We start from the raw sequence: 15,038 nt of genomic DNA on the forward strand, positions 1-15,038 counted from the left end.
TGACTAAGTGACTTTTGCCACAACAAACTGACTTACTAATTCCAAAACCAACCAACTTACTAGCTGATTGACTCAATAAACAACTGACTGATAATCTAACTAACTAACTAACTAACCAAAATGTCTGACTAAGTAGGCCTGATGACAATAATTAACTCCACTATCTGACTGACTGACTTAACTCATCTAACCGACCGACCAACAAAATGAAATTAACTGACTGTCCAACTAACTAACTAATCAACTGGCCAGCTACTTGACTAACGTTACTGACTAACGGGCCAAATCTCAGACTTACTAACAGAACGGATTTACTGACTGACTGATCTACACACCAATTAGTTGAGTAACTAGTTAATTAATTCACTAATGAACAACTGAACCGACTTGCTGACTAACTAACCGAAGTAACTGATTTACTCGTTGACAAACTATCAGGCGCTGCATCCAAGTCATCAAAAGTAGTCACGAAAGTGCCTGAGTGACTGCAAGGGTTGCATTTGTCACAACATGGTGTAAAAAAGCCAAAGACGTTTAGAGTCTTCAGGTTCTGTCCTCCAAAATCTTTTTACGAACATTTCCCATCCTCCTTCCACACTCGCTCACAAATATTCCTTGAGTGGACGACACCTCGTGACCCGCCACTCACCTCGCTACCTTTGCCCTCACAGGGAGGGTGCCAATGACAAAATCCACACTTCCACAGACCATCCTTAACATATAAGTGACACACCCACACACATACGTGCTATATTCATGTAACATTATTGCTGCTATTTTGAATTGTGTAATTTGTGGAAAATCGGTAAGAAAGGGGTTAATGGCCTTTCATGCTTGGCGGAGGTAATGAGTCACACCAACAGCTGTATTGTATTTTCACAACACAATGGAAGCACTCATCACAGTCCAGCTGCTCACCGATGTTTGCTGTGAGGGACAATTGTGCACAATTTAACACACGCCGGCGAAGGTCCATAAAAGCATCGTTTGATTGCTGGGAGTTTTGAGCTTGTGGAATTCTGCTGCACCCTTTTTCCAACTTTCCATGTTTGTCAGAGCAGCACACACAATAGCAGGAAAGGGAAACTTCATGGGAAGCGTGTGTGTGTAACACTACAAAGTTACAAACAAGCAGCGCCACAAGCTGGCCTTAAAACGCTGTTCTTATTTGTACATAAGTATCTTCTTTTTTTTAATCAAAAAAAACCCCCCCAGCAACCTAAGAAACCAGATTTGGTTGAGATTGTGTGGCCTAATTCATACTGAGGGATTTTTATGACTCTTATACATATTAATTTGTCTTTTTATTTTGGAGAAAATAAGAGGAATAAGGGAAATGTCACATTTTGCTTATTTGTAAGAATTCTGATATTTAGCTTTTTGTATTTAAAAATATTTTTGAAATGTAGAGAAGTAAAATTAGATGTCATTATTTATTTTTGATAATTATTTTTAGCTTTGATTTTTTTTTAATTTAAAAACACATCCTATGTTTTACAGTTAGAGAAATATCTAGTTTGTTATGATCTCCTTTTTTTTTATCATTTGCAGTTTGAAAAACATAATTTTGACAGAAACAGCAGCAAAAAAATATTAAATGAATGATGATTGATTTTAATTTAATCTGAATTATTATTATTTTTTTAAATGTTTCGTCAGGAAGAGAATACAGGGGAATTTGGTGGCAATATTAATTTATATTATTTATACTACTACTCTACTTTCATTTTTGTGTAATGATATATATATATTGTTAGAAGCAGTGAAATAAGATATATTATGGCATACTTTATTTAAAGGCATTTTTATTATTATTATTATTATTATTTTATTTATTTGTATTTTTATTTAAAATATACTTTTAAACTTTTAAACTTGTGTCCATGCAAAAATATTTAGAAGAAACCAAATTTTATTTTAATAATTATTTTTATTTTATTTCCACGTATGCATCCTTGTTTTTTCTTTGTCAGACAGGGAACTAAGTAGAATTAAAAAAAAATAATAATACTACTAATAAAAATATCACTCCATAAGAAGCCTGATTTCTTTGGAGGAATTTTGACAATGCTAAATATAGGCACAACCTTTTATGTTCCACTCATTCTGTCTGACCAAATTTACGTTTCAAAAGTAAAAGATAAATAAAATAAACAATTATAATTAAATGTTTAAACGAAAATAAACAAATACAAATATAAATAGATAAAAGTTAAGTAGATACAGCTCATAAGAAATAAAAACTAGCCGTCCCTGGGTGGACTCGAACCACCAACCTTTCGGTTAACAGCCGAACGCGCTAACCGATTGCGCCACAGAGACGATGAACTTCAGGCACTCAACATGCATATTTGTTCGGTTTTCTCTTGACGGCTTATGTTATGTATTACACACTTGCTCTTATCATGACACGTAAACGGCGAGCAGACAAAATCGACAAAGCCAAAAAAAACGAGCATGCATCAGGTATTCTGACAGCGATGTGTTTCCTGCAAAGCGCCACTTTCCGAAACATGATCATACGACAAGCACTACGCTCCGAGCCTTTTCCACAGCAATTTACAACTGCACTTTCGTCATGGAAATATTTTAGTGAGGAAAGGTGGTTTTGATAAGAACAAGTCAGTCGGTTCACATTTGTTCAACAGGTGCGCTAGCATCAATGTGAACATTATAAAACTTTCGAAAGGTTATTTACGAGTTCAGAGTTTTGACTGGAAGAACAAATGAAGGCGGAAGATTTTGGGTTTTGAGGTAAACGCTTAGCGATTTGCATCATGCAAATTACCGCCATGCACATAGGACGCAAATCTTTACATTCAACAGCAGCAGCTCCATGCAAATCTAAACGCCAAAACATTACATTCTGACTTCCTGTCACATTGATTTGGAAAAGGCAAAACACTAGCCAAGTTCATGGAAAAGTGACTTTTGTAGCATGATTTACGTTTAAATTGTTTCTAAATTTAAAAAATATACGTTTTCGAAAATAAATATTTTGACAGGCTCAGAAATAAAGTAGGTGAAGCATCACATTTTGAGGTCTGATTTATATTGAGAAATAAGTGTGTGCGTGTAAATATAATGACTGAAGCTGCTACGTGTCTACCTGTCAATCCCAACCCTTCTCTGCTTTGACCTCTCAACAGACTCGTTATCAAGTCCAGCAGTTCCCTTTACTTCTTGCGTACACTGGCGTCCCCTGCAGGCCAATGGAGCAATTGCAGAGTCATTGAGTTGGTTGACAAAGTAGTGGTCGTCACATCAGGCTTGAATGAAGGGGAAGTAACCGCGGGGCCATTGGAGACAGACGCGTTCCTCGGGAGATGACGCTTCCTGGAATTGTCAATAGTTTCCAACCCCAGGAGAGTAAAAACATGAAAGCTACATGGCAACTTTTCCATCACGCCATACATAAAGACAGTAAATGACAAATACTTTTTGGATATATTTAATGTTGATTTAAAAAAAAAAATTTTTTTTTTGCAAGATTTCTGCTGACACATTTGTCTCTGAAGGATCTCTGGAAATGGAACTAAAAACGACCACTGCAAAAATAAATGGCAGACTTCTTGTGTCTTTTCGGGCATGGCTTGAGACTTCTTGATGGACACGCCGACCAAAGTTCATGTTCCATAACATTTTTGAGGGCCCGCTTGATATAGCAACCAAAATGACATCCTGTGTCTTTTCAGGCATGGCTTCCTGAGACTTTTTTTGTGTGTCTACTCATGATAAACATTCCTACCAAATTTAATGTTGCCATATAAAAGTGGTTTCAGGGACAGAATTTCCCTAAAATTTGAAAGTGCTACAAGGCAAGTAATGACTCCTAAAATGGCCCTCTAAAAAACAAAATGGCTGACTTCTTCCATCTTTCGGGCTTCATTTAAGACTTTTTTTTTTTTTTAAATGGCAATCAAATTTCATGTTGCTATGTCAAACTTGTTTCATGGAAAGAATAAAAAGAAAAAACATCACATTTGTTATAAGCTGACAAGTTCGTCACTGGAAATGACCCCTGAAATGGCTGCTTGAAAATCAAAATGGAAGATTCCGTGTCTCTTCAACATGCAGACTTTTTTTGTGGATCCATCAAAAACTCTTAGAAATGTCCAAAATGAGCCAAAAATGGCTGCATCACAACAAAATGGCCGACTATGAAATCAGCAAATATTCAGTCATAATCTCACATTTTAATGATACAAGTTAATGACGTTTTCAGTAGTTACATGGCTGAGACCTGAATAGAAAAAAAAAGTGCAGAATTTAAGGCACTCATACAAATCCCTTCCCCTCACCGCCGCGCCGCCATCTTGAACTGACACCTGCCGTCTGGAATTGAGCATCTAGGCGGGGGCGTTCTTCTTGCACTCCACGGAGCAGAAGAGCCGTCCCTGCGCCGCCATGAAGCGCTGGCCCATCAGAACCTTGGCGCAGCCCGAGCACTTGAAGCACTGCGGCGCCGCGTGCCAGTGGTGCTCGCCGTACGACACGCGTTGGGCCTCGGGATCCACCGCCTCGCCGCACCCCGAGCATTTCTGTGGAGGTCAATTATTATTTATTATCAAAGATAATTAAAAACAAGACAAAGGTTTTATTCTTGTTAATTGAATGTATTGTAGGCTAGATGAAAAAGTGTCATTTACCACAGCGTAGTTTTTCATATAGCAGGGCGTGCAGACGGGCTTATCCTGCTCCATCACGTACGTCTCCCCGGCTAGGACCAGGTCGCAATCGAAGCAGCAGAAATGCTTCAGGTGCCAGTTTTGGCCCTCGGCTTGCGTGTACTCGTTACTGAAGATCAGCTACGGAGGCACAAAACCACTAGATTAGCAAAATCTCATCACCAGGGGGTTTTCCTGAAGAGAAAATTGAAGCCTAATTTGTAATCAATCTCACCTCATCGCAGCCGCCGCAGCGCGGCTTCTCGCTATCGCCGTAGTGACGTCCGCAGTAGAGCTTTCCGCGCTTCCAGAAGTAGATCATGTCCACCAGCAGCTCGTCGCAGGTGCAGCACACGAAGCAGGCCGGGTGCCACAGCTTGTCGTAGCCGGCGCGCTCGGCGTACACGGCCGGGTCGCCGACGCGCATCGGCTGATTGCAGTGGCGGCATGACTGCGAAGAGGGACATGAAGAAAGATGATTTTATTTCTAAACTTTCTTTCAGTTTTAAGTAGAAGGAACCAATGGCGCCAACACCTCGAACTGTAAGGAAACCTGGAGAAGGTCATTGCCTGAAATGTTATGACAATGGCAAAGAAATAGTTACTGTACCTAAAGTTGACTATTGTTAAATAAAGCATAAAAAATATTTAACAAAAAAGAAAAAGAAAAAAGGAATAATAATTAGATGTATGGTACATATAAAAATAATAATGGAAAAAAATTATAAAACCCATAGAAAATGTGGAAAAATACAATATTAATTAAGCAAACTACAAAATATAAAGAAAATATACATACAAATAGATTAACAATGAATTAACCCCATACAAAATATGAACAAATATAAATAATATAGTAAAAAATTTAAATGTAAGTTAACCATTAATAATAACAAAATGTAAATGAATAATAACTGCCTAAAATTAACGACATGAAATAAATGAAATCAAAATTGAATAATGAAATGGAGTTAGCCTAAGTAACCAACTTTAAACTGATCAATAAATATGAAAATATTAGGTGAAAAAATAACAAAAAATAATGAAAACCACGAATATGTGAAAACTTAGCTGAATTTAATTCAACCATTCAAAAATTGGAAGAATAAAAAAACAATAAATACTGAAATTGAGTTTGCAACAAAACAAATTTTACAAATAATGAGTAGTGTTGTTCCGATACCGGTTTTTGGCCCCCGATACCGGTTTTTGGCCCCCGATGCCGATTCCCATACCCAGCTTTGCAGTATCGGCCGATGCCGATACCATACCGATACTTAAGTTTTTTTTTTTTCTCAACATGAAAAAGCTGTCCTGTCATTGGTTCAGAGCATTCAAGGGCCAATAGGATATCTTAGCTCGGCATGTGTCAGTGAATGTCGTGCATGAGCAAGACACAAGATGCTGCATCCAAAGTCCTATATTAGTGTAAGAATGAATGGTATCGGCATGTTACTTGTTAGTATTCACCAATACCACTGTTTTAATGCAGTATCGGGGCTTCTGCCGATACCAGTATCAGTATCGGAACAACACTAATAATGAGTAAAGTGCAGTAACTTCTATTTAACCAAACAACTTTTTTATACCTGGAACCAATAACAAATTGACTTATTCAATTGACAGATGCTAAAAAAAAAACACAAGTACATTTTTCTTAACTAGTTAAAGTGGAGGAGTTAAGTAAGTGCCTTGGCGTCCTAACCAAAGATGACTCAATGGCTATCCTTAAATTTACAAAAATATATTATTTGCACTGCGATGGGCTGGCAACCAGTTCAGGGTGTGCCTTGCCTTCTGCCAGAACCCAGCTGGGATAGGCACTAGCACCCCCGCGATTCTTGTGAGGACAAGCGGTTAAGAAAATGGATGGATGGAAATTATTTGCAAATTGGTGAGTTACGTTTTAATTTCTTTCTACTTTTTGTGCATTATTTGACCTATAATGCAGTTAGCACACAGACGAAAGTCCAAAATGCCCATAAAAAGTCCTTTCGCTAGTTTGTCAAATGCGAGGAAGTGTCGGCTAAATTGTTGCTGAAAGATTAGCTGCGTGTCGCGTTCATTGTTGCGCGGATAACAAAAACCCCGTTCAGTGCCAATGAAACACACAATGTGCCGCACGCACACAACAGCAAAACATCCGTTACGGAGTCACACCGGAACGCTTTGATGGGACTTTTGCGACCGGCTGCACATTTTTTACTGCCCCGGCCGGCCGCTGCATATTCCAATAATACAATTGAAGGCGGCCTGCTTGAATGTTACAAGAAGATGTTAAATCATTGGGAGACAGCACAGTTGAAAAAAAAGTTGCCCTTTCATGCGATAAATTTGTTTGTTGCAAAGACATTTTGCAAGCTTGCAAATGTCACGTGTACAAACTCAAAACAGGTGAGCCGTGACTGGTCGTTATCTGAGATCTTAGGCACTGTGATGTCATTTTCAGTGGGCAGCAAGTGGCACAATGCCGAGATGGATAAAAACGTGATTTTGCCGTTTAACTAATTTGAACCCAAAAACGTGTAATACGTTCTAGTTTAAATAGTACCATGCTCCTAAAGACGAATTTATACATTTTTATGCTAGAGCATACAGAAGGTTTTTATGCAGCCTCTGAACTGAAGAGAATGCATGAAGCAATTGTAGTTATTACAAAAAAAGAGTATAAGAGATCAACCAGGGCCATGTTGCAAAAGGCTCTTTCCCCCAGTGTTTTGAACAGATTTTTGAATAATGATGAAACTTAGCTATATTCTAATGCTAATTGCTGCAAAACGGAAATAGATACAAATATACTTTTTTTCCTGATAAAAGAAGAGACTCTAATCTTTCTTTTGGTAGGTTCTGTGTTTTTATAGCAATAGAACAGAATATACTGTGGGCCTTGCAAAATTAGTCAAAATCCAGTAAAACAGCCGCGAGCAAAAGGGGTTGCTTCAGTGAAAATGGCTGGGAGTGAATGAGTTAATTCATATTCCACAAACGCAATATTAATCAGAATGCCATGTTTAGGCTAGCAAAGGCACATACAGTAGGCCCTGTGGCATCAAGGACCAAAACTGCCAAAATTAAAATAAACAAATAAATACATGATTAAAAGTGAAAATAAAAATAGATGTAAAAAATTGAATTCAAAATTAAATACCCAAACTTGCTCACTCAACCAATGAAAGGCAGTTTGCAATGGCAGAGTCCAACCCAAGACTTGCTTAGGACCGCCCCCTCATTTGAATAACATTTCATCCTGCGGCTGCAGCATGAAATAAATAAATGTGAGAGCAGAGTGTTTTTATTGATTGATTGATATTTATTTCTATTTAAATATTTATTTTTGTATTTATTTCCAATGTATTTTTTGTTTTTGAATCTCATTGTTTATTTTTGTATTTATTTTTACTTTTATTTATTTATGGATATATAGAGTATATACATTGTTTTTATTTCCATTTATATTTATTTTTTGTATTTAATTTTTGAATTAATATTCGGGGGGGGGGGGGGGGGGATGGGTCACTTTTATTTTGGCAGTTTTGGTCCTCCATACTGTGTTTACTGCACAATGTTGCATAAGAGACAAATACGAGTAAATAAGAACATGAATGCATTCACTGCCAAAGTCAAAAGTCCTTACGAAGTTTTGCAGCAGGGCTCCCGGGGCGGCCATGGCGCCAGCGGTGGCCGTGGTACCCACGGCGCCTCCAGCAGACATGGACCCTGCTCCTCCAGCTCCAGCAGTCCCCTTGGGGCCCACTGCTCCTGGTCCCGCTGTTTTAGCCCCTCCAGCAGCGCCTGGTCCACCCTCACCCGCCGCCGCCGCTGCCGCCGCCTGCACAAGAGCCATCTCTTCGGGCAGCCTCACGTCGCCGACACCCAGCGCTTCATCCTTGTACTTGCGCACAAACTGTTGCATTTTTTTAACTTCGGCCGGGCTCAGCTCGTGGCACTTGTCCGGGTCCTGGTCGTGCTCGGGCAGCTGGCGGGCCATCTGTTGGCGGCGGTAGGCGGCGCCTTCCGTGCCCGCCACGGGCCGCTTCTCGGGCGGGAGCAGCTCGATGTAGCGTACCGCCTGTAAAGGGAAGCAAAAAAATGGACCAATCAAGAACGAGGGAAGGGAAAATATTTGGGATTAAGATATGACCGTAGACCAAACCACCAGCACGGCACATTCAGACCTTTGCAAAAATAAAAATAAAGCATAATTGCATCTTTGAATTTCTACCCATAATGAAAACTGGTTTGACATCACCTCATTTAAAAGTTGTAGTAAGTTGTTGATATAATTACATAATATACTATAGCTAGTTGGAAGGGTTTTGTTGTTGTTACCTGACTGAACTTTGGCGTCCTCTAGTGTTTGCTGGCGATTACTGCCAGCATGAAAAAAACGGGTTTAAAATAATTGCTGATGTAAGAAAATATAAAAACACAGTTTAAAGATAAAAACACATTAAATAAAAAAAGTGAAATCACTTTAACACATTAAATAACTAGAGTTTTACAGTTAAATGAAATTGTGAAATTTAGTATACAATTAAAGCTATGGCTATTTTAAATATATTTAATATTAATATAAATAATTACACAACATTATATGTAGAATAAAAAATACAACAATTTAACATGCATATCGTCGCTGCTATGTGAAAAACACATATCCATTTTTTTCCTTCATTTTTAAGTTTTTGGGGTGAAACTGAATGCAAAAACCTAAAAAGAAAAAAAATGAACATAAGTGTTTTTCACATAGTAGCGCTGATATACAAAAAAATAATGAAATACACATACACACAAAATAAACTAAAATTACAACTAAAAAACAAAAATAATCACAAATACTGTATCTCTAATCGGGTGGACATTAAACTGAATCATTTTTATTTAATTGGGAGAATTAACCAATTAATTATTATTTTACTTGTTTGTGATTACTTATATTTATATTTACTGTACATTATTACAGATTATGTGTAGAGCAGAATAATGTTGTCAGAGGTCTGCGTGGGTGTTGTTTTCTTTCAAAAGCAGCCAGTTGAGAATGCACTCCAATTATCAGCCAATCAAATTCTTAATAATCAATAGCTAGATTTTTATGCCCCTCTCTCAAGCGCACACATAATCAAACTTACCACATATTTGTTAGCCACAGGAGGCGCCCACTCATACGTGACAGACTTGAGAGGCGTTCCTTTGGTGACCGGCACCACGTTGGCTGTGGTGGAACCGACGGAAACGCTCGCCGCGTTCGCCTTGACGGGGGTGACGCCAGCCGGCCGGGCCTGGACGGCGCCTGGCGCCGTACTTCCTGAGGTTGCCTGGACGCCGCTGGACGCTGTACCTCCAGAGGCCGCAACAGGTGGGACTGAACCTGCAGCCGCAGTGGTGGTGTGAGGTACGGATGCGTTGGCGGAGGCAGGAAACACTGTGTGGGCGGTGCCCGGCAACACGGTGTGGGCCGTGGCGGGGCCGCCTAGCGTGATGGTGACAGCGTTGCCGCGATACGTGGGGACACCGTCTGTCTTCAGTTTGGCGATGAGGCCGGTGTACTTGGTGTCCTCAAAGAGCTTCCCCACCTGCAAGGACATCCGGGACAATCAAAAAAGTCACAGGAGGGCACTTGAGGAAAAGACCAAAGAAACAATAGGGGGAAGGGGGGGGGGGGGTGGGGGGGGGCTATTCAATTCATAAAGAAATGTGTAGCAGGACCAATTGAAACAAAATTGAGAAATGTAGTTACTCAAATATAACCACTGTTTAAAAAAAAAAAATTAAAACTGTTCATTTAAATTCATTTTAAAATGCAAAAATAACAAAAATGTTTTTCAAAAAAAACATTTTCTTAAATGTGAATAAATTAAACTGATTCAATAATGACATTTTTTTAATGGAAATTTAAAAACAGACATTTACTGTAAATACATTTTTAAACATTTTACACATTTTAAAAATGTTTTTTTAAAAAAAAAAATTAAAAAACAAAAAGCTAAAACATTTTTGAAAAATTAACAAAATTAAAGGATTAATTAACTTTTTAAAATGTGGAAAAAATAAATTTACCTAATTCCATAAAAAAAGTTAAATAGTAAATAAGTAAACACATTTCTTTAGGAAAAAAATAACTAATACCAATAACATTCTTTGAAACATTCATAATATTAAAAAAATAATAATAATCAAATGTAATCAATTATATTAATAAAAGTGACTTGGCGTTTGCAAATTGATTTTTTTATTCTAAAATGATTAATCAGCTCACATTTTAATGTGGAAAAAAAATAGTATTCCGCAGAGTAAAAGTTAAATATAACCATAGAATCGTGAAAAACAAAAACAAATTATTATATCATTCATAAGGACATAAGATCTACAAACAATTTGTGAAACACATTTTAAAAACATGAAAAATAAACACAACTAAACAATCTTAAATTTGATTTGAAAAACAATTAGGTAAACCCATTTTTGAAAATGTGAAAAAAATTGAATAAATAATTAAATGGATTTACTCAAAGTTAACAAAATGAAACACATAGAAAGTAAACAAAAAAGTGTCTAAAGTAGGAGGAGGAAACTTTGGGAGCTCCTGACCTTTTTGTTCTCCTCTGAGTTCATCTGCACATTGTGCTCCGCGAGGCCGCACTTGCAGTTCCGGCAGATTTTTCTGCAACAGACAACGATGGCCATCCAGACGCAGGCCAGTCAGACATTTTGTCAACATCAGCGATTATGAACACAATTGTTTAGGACTGCTATTACGTGTACAGTTGGGTAGATCATAATTACGGTTAAACAGAAACCTTGCGAAGAAGGTTACGAAAGCATTGACTCCACCATTTAAAAAAGGCAACACTAGATTCCTGACATGTTCAAGAGCAAAATGGAGAGCTCAGCTTCTGTTGTGTGTTGCTAATTAGTTCTCCGAGCCGCTGATACGAGTCTGAGCCCACACGCTGGGAATTTGCCCGAATCTTGCAATGAGTCATTGTGCGAGTCCATGTGTTGTCTTCAACAAAGCGGCCTTGTCACTTGCTCATGAACTTCACTGCTGGAGAATGTTTGCTCCTCAACAAGAAGGATATGCTCAACAACAAAAGCAGATTCATGTTTTTTCACCCCTCTGTTTTATTCTCTTATTGTGTGTTTACATTTTTCTTACAGTTTGTTTGTGTGTGTGTGTCTGTGAGATTTAGGTAGGGGAAGGCTAAAGGGTAAGCTAATAGTCAAGACTTAGGAGTAGCCAGTTAAGTTTCTAAAAGGGACACGTTCCTGACATGTTCAATAGCAAAACTGAAATCAATGTTATTATTATGATAGTTAGGTTTAAGTTTTTTGTTTGTTTTTTTAGGGTAAAGGTTAGCTAAGGCGAGAGCAAGGGTAAAGGTAGCAAGGGAAAAGGTTAGTCTAAGTAACTGTAAGGGTTTGTTAGTTAAAGAGTGAGAGTTGGGGTTAGTTGTACGCATACAAGGTAAAAGTATGGGTAAAGGTTAGTTGCATTAGGTAAGCGTACGGGTAAATGTTAGTTAAATAGTTAGTTAGCTAGTTCGTTAATTAGGTAGTTGGTTAGTTAGCTAGTTAGTTAATTGGGTAGTTGGTTAGTTAGCTAGCTAGTCAACTGTCCGGTTAGTTAGTTAGTTAGTTAGTTAGTTAGTTAGTTAGTTAGTTAGTTAGTTAGTTAGTTAGTTAGTTAGTTAGTTAGTGTAAGGAATAGGATTTTTACAAATGTTTATGTTTGGGGTGGTTAGCATGCCAATTAGGATTAGTAAGTAACCAATTTCTAGTAGTGCTTGTGTCAATAACAGTTGCACATTTAGGGATTTCTATTCAGTGTGCGAGCCACTAAGGCCCCCATGGAAAGAGCCACAGCGTCCACAAATAAAAACATGGATGCAGAAAGTAGGACAATAGTTGATGATCAATTGATGAACAAGTTCAGCCTTGGTGGAGGTCTCACCTCCAGAAATGAAGCTCGAAGCCTTCACACTTGTCTTTACACTTCAAGCAGGCGGCGCCCGCACCAAACTCATGTCCCAGCGTCATCTGAAACACAAACATTACATTAAGGAGACACTTCATTTGACCATATATGGTCATGGAGTCAGTCAGTGAGTCAGCGTGATTCAGGAAAGCCTCGGAATTTGTCACTTCCTCCGTTCTAACACTCAACATGTTTTGTTTTGTTTTTGAGTCAAATGATATTTTACCAATAATCAAATTATATTTTACCAATCTGATGTAGAATGAGTTATGATATTTCACTTATTTTTACACTTGTAAGAAGTATAAGCTGCAACTTCAAACCTTGCCTGTGCGATTACTAAAGGTTCTGCAATGGCTGTATTTTGACTAAACGAGATTATTTTTAGCTTCATTATTACAGCAGGTAACTTCTTTTTATATTTGTATGACACGTGAGAGTGCATATGTCATCGAACATATTAAAGATTGGGAAAACATAGAAATGGTAAATTAATTAAAAAAGGGGAAAAATACAACAAAAAATATTTATTACAAAATATTAAAACAAAATTAACATCAGATTAAATGTGGGAAAATAAAAACTAATTTTAAAGAATGTAAAAAAATGTCATAAATGAAAATGACTGATGATGATTAAGCATGTTTATTATATTATCATTTCCTGTGGGATTTTGGAGGTTCCACAAAAAAATTAGGCACATCCCCGAAGAACATCTGCAATTTCACATCTGTCAGACCACGTTTGCAAGAGTGATTTCCTTTCTTGTGGGTGCAGATGTTTCCATGAAACATCTGTTTGATGACACAAAGAAGAGCAAAGACAGCTGTGGGGCTGAGCAGTCAGTATTCAGCGTTTGAGAGTGTTTATATCTGCCGGGGATTAAAATTCGACGCCTTAGCAAGCATGTCTGGGTCATCTGGCAGCTCAACAAAACATCAGTTCATGCGTCTCTGAACACACTAACAAAGAGGCCCCTTAATGGGATTGGCTATTGACACACTTTTTCTAAGCGTTGGCCCCCCCACAAAAAAAAGTGTCCCGACAACTGTTTTCTCCCATCAAAACATAAAATTGGATTATTGTCTAGTCAAAAGCATGCTACATCTCATTATGTTATTTGCGGGTTTGACTGTTTATCCCGTTCAATAGATGGCTGAAAGTGCATCAGTGGCTGTGGGTCTCCTTGCCCACTTAGGTGGGCATTACTGGACCTTGATTGCTCCATTTTGTTTTAGCATTCAAGCATTCACACAGATTTCCTGTAGACCACAACTCCCCTTTTACTTCAGACGTCAGTAACTAGACCACGCCTCTTAAAGGCACACACCCAACACACAAATTATACAGTACGTGCAATATTTACACATTATAAAACCAGGTTATGCTTTATTTTTTACATTCTCTTATACTGTCGTATTATATTTCTATGCAATGCTGTGCTATTTTACTGTTTAAAAAAATTATGTCAAGTTTCCACAATTGCTCCCTTTAGGTTTGCTAAATCTTAAGTTATTTTGAGGCAAATTCGCTGTAAACTGAACCATGAATGGTGTCATACATTAACAATAGGTTATGCCAGAGTCACTAAAGATACACGGTTTAATAAAAGGTGTAAAAATAACTAGTTTGAACAACTTTTGTGAGTGTTTGTTGTCTTTTACGGCCAGAGATGACCACCTGCACTGTGCCCTCCTCGCGCACCTTAGCAGGGCGTTGACTCACCTTCTTCACTTCCTTCTCGATCTCCATGTTCGCTTCCCTCGGCTATAACAACACACCAACCGAACCGAGAGGAACCCGCCGGGAAAGCTGTCACGTTACCCGCAATAAAGACAAGAGACGGACCAGAGACGCCAACCGTGCCGGTCTTAACACCACTTTCGCTTTTGGGAGCAAGCCCGCCACGCATGAGCGTCGAGTTATAACAGTTAAAGTCAACATTTCCGGTGTTAACAAACAAAATCAGATTAAATCATATACCTTTACAACGAATAAGTCGGTCGTTTGTGATGTTTTTAAATGTTACATGCCAAACTAAGTAAAAACATAGTTTCTGGATAATCAAACATTTATCGTAAACTAGCTGTCATCAGTGCAGAAGTTTCACTTGCATTTTATTTTGAAACTAACTATGCCATACTTCTTTGTTCTTTACGTTAACTTAGCACGTCTTACACACTGCGGGTCCCGTTGGTTTACTTTCAGCTGTGTCCCAAGCATCGATGACAGATGTTTCGTCAGGCCAATAAAACGAGGCATACAAACTGCGATGATGAAATCAGCCAATCGGCGGTCAGAGAAGGCGGGCCTCATCCTGACAAAGGATTGAGGCAAATTCACTACTTTGAACCTGCAGTCATACTCAATCCCTTCACCAAAAATAATTGTACGTG

At 38.2% G+C, this 15,038-nt stretch overlaps 1 protein-coding gene and 1 non-coding gene across 2 annotated transcripts; both read right to left on the reverse strand.

The window, feature by feature from the left end:
- Positions 1–2,248: 2,248 nt before the first annotated feature.
- Positions 2,249–2,322, reverse strand: trnan-guu (transfer RNA asparagine (anticodon GUU)). Its single transcript has one exon. It is a non-coding gene; the product is annotated as a tRNA-Asn (tRNA).
- Positions 2,323–3,435: 1,113 nt separating this feature from the next.
- Positions 3,436–14,557, reverse strand: tes (testis derived transcript (3 LIM domains)). Its single transcript, XM_077569529.1, has 8 exons — positions 14,368–14,557; positions 12,619–12,704; positions 11,256–11,328; positions 9,797–10,240; positions 8,302–8,736; positions 4,903–5,118; positions 4,650–4,808; positions 3,436–4,541 (listed from the first exon to the last, which is right to left on the reverse strand). The coding sequence occupies exons 1-8, from the start codon at positions 14,392–14,394 to the stop codon at positions 4,350–4,352; spliced, it is 1,632 nt and encodes a 543-aa protein (XP_077425655.1). The 5' UTR covers positions 14,395–14,557; the 3' UTR covers positions 3,436–4,349.
- Between the last annotated feature and the right edge of the window lie 481 nt (positions 14,558–15,038).

Source organism: Vanacampus margaritifer, chromosome 6 (genome assembly GCF_051991255.1).
Source record: "Vanacampus margaritifer isolate UIUO_Vmar chromosome 6, RoL_Vmar_1.0, whole genome shotgun sequence".
In the NCBI taxonomy this organism is placed as follows: Eukaryota; Metazoa; Chordata; class Actinopteri; order Syngnathiformes; family Syngnathidae; genus Vanacampus; species Vanacampus margaritifer.